Source organism: Trachinotus anak, unplaced genomic scaffold (genome assembly GCF_046630095.1).
Source record: "Trachinotus anak isolate AG129_WGS33_773 ecotype Australia unplaced genomic scaffold, CSIRO_AGI_Tana_v1 ptg000018l, whole genome shotgun sequence".
NCBI lineage: Eukaryota > Metazoa > Chordata > Actinopteri > Carangiformes > Carangidae > Trachinotus > Trachinotus anak.
Genome location: NW_027273869.1, coordinates 14687209 through 14693288, shown reverse-complemented (window position 1 = coordinate 14693288; position 6080 = coordinate 14687209). Strand labels below are relative to the sequence as shown.

Here is a 6080-nt window from a genome sequence, read left to right as displayed (position 1 = left end):
CGGTGGGGAGCACCGCCCGTGATGCGTTCAGGGTCTCCTTCTTAGCAAACTGTTGCCCATTTACACACACCGGCAGCAATACAGAAAAACATTATCATCCATGTTTTTTGTGTGTCCCTGATGGATGCAAGTCAAACATTCACCCTCCTTTTAGCTCTTTTACTGTCAACCCACTCCTGAGAAAGTTTGCATCTACTGGTTTCACAAATCTCAAACTGCGCTTTAAAAGGTCTTCAGGTTCTCTAGGTTAATGTGGTCCAGATTAGGCAAGTCTGAGTGTGGCGGATTTTGATCTTGACCTTTGTGTTTTGTTTTCACAAGCAGAATAAAAGCTTTCACAAATCTGAAACTGAGTTTTAAACTTTAAATTTGTTAATGACGTCCAGGTTTGACAGGTGTCGGTCTAAATGCAGAGGTTTTTAAGTGTAGGATGAGAGGTTTCTGGAGGACGAAACCACAGTGAATATGACCGTTTTTGGCTTTCATAAATAAAATTAAATTAAAGCTTCACAAACCAAGTTGGTTTAAAAAAGTATCAAGGTTCTGACTAAGATGTCACCTTTCAAATCGATGCATGGACCAAAAAGTGGAGCATTGTTGTTTATTCATTTAAGTTTCCTTTAACTTCCTCCTTAAATGTTGAACTGAAGCTGTGAATCATAAGCTAACTTCAATGTTGGGCTCTTCAGCTGCTATATATGTTGACCAGCTGGTGCAGTTGCTATCTGTTGCACCTTGCTGTCTGTTGGCGGGCAGATAGCGAACAGTGGGTTTACTCGTTTTTTCATATAAAATATCTGCCTGCAGTGGCTGGAGATAAAGTTGAGGTGAACAGTGAGACTGAACCAAAACAGATTTATCAGTTTGCACGACTTAAGACCAAAACAGTGATACTAAAACGTCCCATAGAGTAGAGGGAAACAGCAAAATCTGGCGAAATTGAGTTTAATCACTTATCTTCAGTATCTTCAGTTGTGTTGACACTGTGATCATGTATACGATGACGTGGTGAAAAGTAACTCACATTCAAATCAGCTGACAGAAACCTGCTCAGAGCTGACCTTACACAGACCAAATCAGCTCAGAGCGAAAAAGAAAGCGCTCCCATTACCCGCAATGAATTCTAATCTCAAGAATCACTCACTGAGCTGTTATCGAAGCTTTCGTTTGTATCTCACTATCTTCAAGAGGAACTTCACCGTTTGTTTTCCAGAACTTCTATCAGACAAACTAAAATCCTTCTCCACGATCTCACTTCCTTAAACCGGGGACAGTGGCTTTTTTTCCTGACCTGCTGGTAAACTCCTTCTTTGCTCAGTCAGCAGTCCCCTGGGTGAACTAAACCAGAGAAAAAACCAACCAACACTTTCCTGAGTTTGCCACCAGTTCAAGCACTTCAACAACCGAGGCTCTGACCTGGCTCCACTTGGCCTCAGCTTTTGCCAGAATGTGAGAAAAGCCTCTTTGGAAATGTTCCAGGTTCATCCTCAATACCTTTGGCTCGGCCCCATTGCTTCTGTGGCTATTTGATCCTGCTCAGCTCCAGAAGTGGAAAACTTTACCCCATTTACCAAAGTATTTAAAACATCTACTCAAAGCTGAATTACTCACCGTGCAAATTTTTGTTTGCGGGAATTTGAAGGGGCCTTGAGTCATTTCCTGCTTTTTTTTTTATTTTTTTATTACCAAATTCTAGTTGTTATTCCTTTGTTAATTCAGTTGATATATGTTTCTGAAGAGATTCAAGCAAATTACCACAAATGAACTGACACAGTGTTTCTTACTGGTTGGACTGGGGTCTATCTGTAGGGGGCCTTCAGCTCATTTTTCTCCCAGGCTCCTCCTGCAGTGATCACATATCCGGTTAAGCTGCTCTACTACTGTAAACCCCTGAGCTACCTTTTGTGCAAACACGGAGCCCTCACATAGACCTTTTCTTCAGGCCACATGCTCAGACCTGGAACAAAGCAGTGCCCTCTCAGGGGACCGATCACACACCATCAAACACAACTCCAACTAGGGACATTGCAACATGAGTGCTTCTACTTTTGGCATTTGGGATAATATTTGCTGAAGTAAAATGCTGAATTCATGACTTGTAACAGTGGATTTTTACAGTTGTGATCATAGTGTTGCAGAAACTCTTGAGCAGAGAGTTTTTGTTTTTTATAGTTAAAGTGCCTTTTTATTTGTGCCTGATTAAAGTATTGTGTTTAAATGTGGCCTGCTTCTGTCTCAGTGAAATACCTAAATACTTCCCCTGCTGTTGTTACTGGCACTCGGGTATTTCTTTAAAGACAGACCCAGGGAGGAAGGAGGAGAGCTGGATATAACGGGTAGTTCAATTTGCGTAAAGCGGGCCAGCCCACAGGGAGTCGCTTTGGGGAAGAGGTTACTGTACACTGTATATTGGCTCATTGTCTGAGGCCAAGTTCATTCTTGCTCACACACCGACATGTGACTGACGGTAACAGGCTTGTCAGACCTCACACACTTCATAAAGGATTTCTCACTGTATGGATCTCTGTGCGCTGCTCGGGGTTCCGCGTCGGGCAAAGCTCTGCGGAGATGTTCTGGTTCATGCAGGGACTCTGCTTTCTGCCAGTGTTTCTGGTCATCTGGTCCTCCAGCACTTTTGTGACTTCCTATCTGATTGCGATTTTCAGAAAAGATGTCGATTTGATCTTCCCATACATAAGGTAAGATTCATTCACGCACGCAGGATGTTTCAGGGACAGGAATCGGTTATAATGAAGCAGTTGTTCTTTCATGTTAATGAGAGAGAGAAAAAAAACACACATGTCGATGTTTTTTTTTATTTTCTGTTCATGGAGTGATTTCTACAAACCAGACAAGAGTTAGTGCCTCAGTCCTGACTTTAGTTTCGCTTTCCTCCGCGCAAACGTCGCTGGTACCCAAACTCCAGCTGCTCTGGAGGAGCCGTGCAGCTTCCTTTCACTTCTCCCTTTGAAACTAGACTTGTGTGAACTCTAACTAAATGAACCAAATGCATATCTATATTAAGTCCCAGACAAGATTAATGATTTACTCCCAACTGTAAAGTCTGCCTGCGTGTCTGTAAAAATGCAAAATCTCTCCCCCCCGTTCAGCGACACAGGTGCAAACCCCCCAGAGAGCTGCATATTCGGCCTGATGACCTTCATCTCTGCATGTGCAGGTATTTTCACCCCCCCCCCCCCCTTTCACTTTTCACTTTGAACTCTTTCCACTTCTTAAGCAACACTGGATTTTCTCCAGGGGAGGAACCACGCTCCCCAGAAGATGTTAGTCACATTTCCTCTTTTCAAGAAAATGAAAGCAGAATTCATGGCTTGGGATGCAGGAGGGATCATGAGATGTTGTGGTGAATGAACAGCTTGACCTCTGCCACAGGAGCGGCCACCATGTACGCCAGGTACAAGTTTGTGGAGAAGCTGAACGAGGGCGCGAGGGTGGTGAGGCCGTGCCTGAATAAAAGTGCTCTGGTGTTGGGGATGCTCTCCTGTTTCAGTATGTGCATTGTTGCAACTTTCCAGGTATGTCTGGGCACCTTGTGCACATCTCGGCCACATCATTATGAAGTCATGCAGTGTTCAATGGCACGGTGTTCTACTCTGTGATTGCAGGAGACGACCATCACAAAGGTTCATGATGCAGGAGCTCTGCTGTTCTTTGTCTCCGGTGTCTTATACATAATCATCCAGTCTGTCATATCCTATCCGTTTGGCTCCTCCACGGGTGTGTTTCGAGCACGTGTGGTCATCTCCATCATCGCTGCTTTGGCATTTTTCCCCAGTATCCTTTCACCACGGACGTCACAGCTGTAACGACTGCAACATTATTCTCTTGTCGATCATCATAAGTGTCATTGCAAGTGCCGGTCAGTGTTAAATTGAGGTTTTCCTTCACGGATAATTCAGCTGTCATCTGTGCGTTTTTTGTGAAACAAACCACACTGCATCGAGACAAAGGAGACCAGGTAAGCACGTTTTAATAATCAAATAACTTTTTGTCATTTTTCAAGCAACAAGGTCAAACATTCCCCAGACTCATTCTTTTTATTGTGAGGCTTAGTCGCTTTGCTTTGTCTTGTGTGAGTAAACTGGACGTTGTTGTGTCCTGGACCGTGTCCCCCTCACACAGGACTACCCTTTCCATGTAGCCAGCGCCGTGTGTGAGTGGGTTGTTGCCTTCAGCTTCGTCTGCTTCTTCCTCACGTACATCGATGACTTCAAAGTGAGTATCACACTGAATGTCGACTCTTTTGTTTTTTGTTTTTTTTTTCCTGGAAGGGGATCCTTATCTCTCTCCCCCCTTTTTATTTCCTGCAGCTGTTTACCTTACGAGTGCACACAGAGTTTGAGGACTTGTCTTGATCTCCAACTTCTGGCACAACTGTGAAGGAATCAGTATTTTCAGGGCTGCATTTGTTTCTGAGAGGCCTTTATAATCCTGTAAGGCTTTTATAACATCATGTGTTATGTGTCACCTGACTGAACGTGGAAGCAGAATAGGTACCTTTTATATTGTTATTTATACATTTTGTACAACTGGCTGGCTGTCAATAACTGACCACTCCTATCTTTATATTTTTTTTTACATAATCGCAAATCATTTTACAAGAGTCCTTATTGCTGCCTGTGTTCAAACATCACTTTGCACTTTGTACTCTTTGCCACACTGGCGTGACACGTCCTGTCAGACCTGTGACTACTAATAAGAGAACTTCATCATACAGTGAACACATGATCGCTGTGCGTGTGGTTTTTATCTCAACACCAAACTAATGACACGTTTCTCTGTGGGTACGTGGCCAGTACTGATGTCTTGTGAGAAAACGAACGATGAAATGATACTGTATGTCGGTGTTTATTTCATCTGCACCGGGAAACTGCCTGAAATATTACTTCAAATGGGAATATCATTCAAATGCTGCCAGTTTTTTGTTTTTTTTTTTAACTCCAGTGTTGTTTTCTTTGGATCACTGTACTGTTGTTACGACACATTAGGGAGGAAAAACTCTTTCTAAGGTTGCTCCAATTCAGAGTTTTGGTTGTGGTACTTAACCTTGCACTCCCCATGTTAAATGGTATCAGGTGATACTGCTGTGTGGCTCCACAGTGCAGCTATGGATGTCAGTTGTCTGCATCTAGTAATCAGGAATCAGGCCACTTAGTTAATTAGTTTTCTCAGTACAACAGCCAAATTTAATTCCTATAATGAACAGGAATTGGAGCTGATTAGAGTTAAAGAGGTCTGCTCACTGTGCTCGGCCTCAGCTTCAGGTCAGTGGTTCCTGACCCCTCAGAACAAATTGAATGTCTTCCTGTGACCCCTTCGTCACACATTAATGTAGACATGAGTCTCAACCTGAGACTGATTTTTCCTTCTCAATCTCTTTCATTTGTAGGGTTTTCAGAGGCAAAGTGTCCAGCATTTGCGCACCTAAAATGCACTAATTTGAGAACATTCAGCTATTTTGTGTACAAGGAATGTATTTTAATTAGTTTCTTATCTCCTTTAACTTTTTTTCCCCCACATTATCCAGCCCCAGGTTGGGAACCACTGCCAGTACTATAGCAGTTATTATTTTGCACTGACACAAGTTAAATCACTGGGGACACTAGGCGCGAGGACAGAGGCTGGGAGGCAGATTTTTGATTATGGGAGTGATAATTAAAATGTACTTGACACAAGAAAATAAAACTGGTGTGGTCAGAAGTGTTGGCTGTTGTATGAGCCAAGATATTACACTGACAGTGTGTCAGCTGCCAATGATTTTTATGGATATCCTAAACAATTTCTATAGACAGATTCACATAAGTGCTCCAAAGAAATCCTGTGATGCAATGTAGAAGTAGACGGACCGAAAGTCACGTGAATACAGTTCAACTTTTTCACTACAGATACTGTATTTAGAAGGGAAATGTTTTTTTTCTTTTACTCAATTAATTTTGTATTTTTGCTTGTGATATAATGAACTGCAGATCATAACTGCTGAGCTGAATAATAAAGATGCACTTTTTTAAGCAAACTGTGTGAGTGTTTACTACAGACAAACTCACAAATAAACGAAGTGC

General features: G+C 42.5%; 1 protein-coding gene across 1 annotated transcript; it reads left to right on the top strand.

Moving 5' to 3' along the window:
• Window positions 1-2363: 2363 nt before the first annotated feature.
• On the top strand, window positions 2364-6034 carry dram1 (DNA-damage regulated autophagy modulator 1). Its single transcript, XM_071501875.1, has 7 exons — window positions 2364-2699; window positions 3111-3178; window positions 3394-3536; window positions 3627-3795; window positions 3921-3979; window positions 4144-4236; window positions 4332-6034. The coding sequence occupies exons 1-7, from the start codon at window positions 2569-2571 to the stop codon at window positions 4374-4376; spliced, it is 708 nt and encodes a 235-aa protein (XP_071357976.1). The 5' UTR covers window positions 2364-2568; the 3' UTR covers window positions 4377-6034.
• Window positions 6035-6080: the final 46 nt, after the last annotated feature.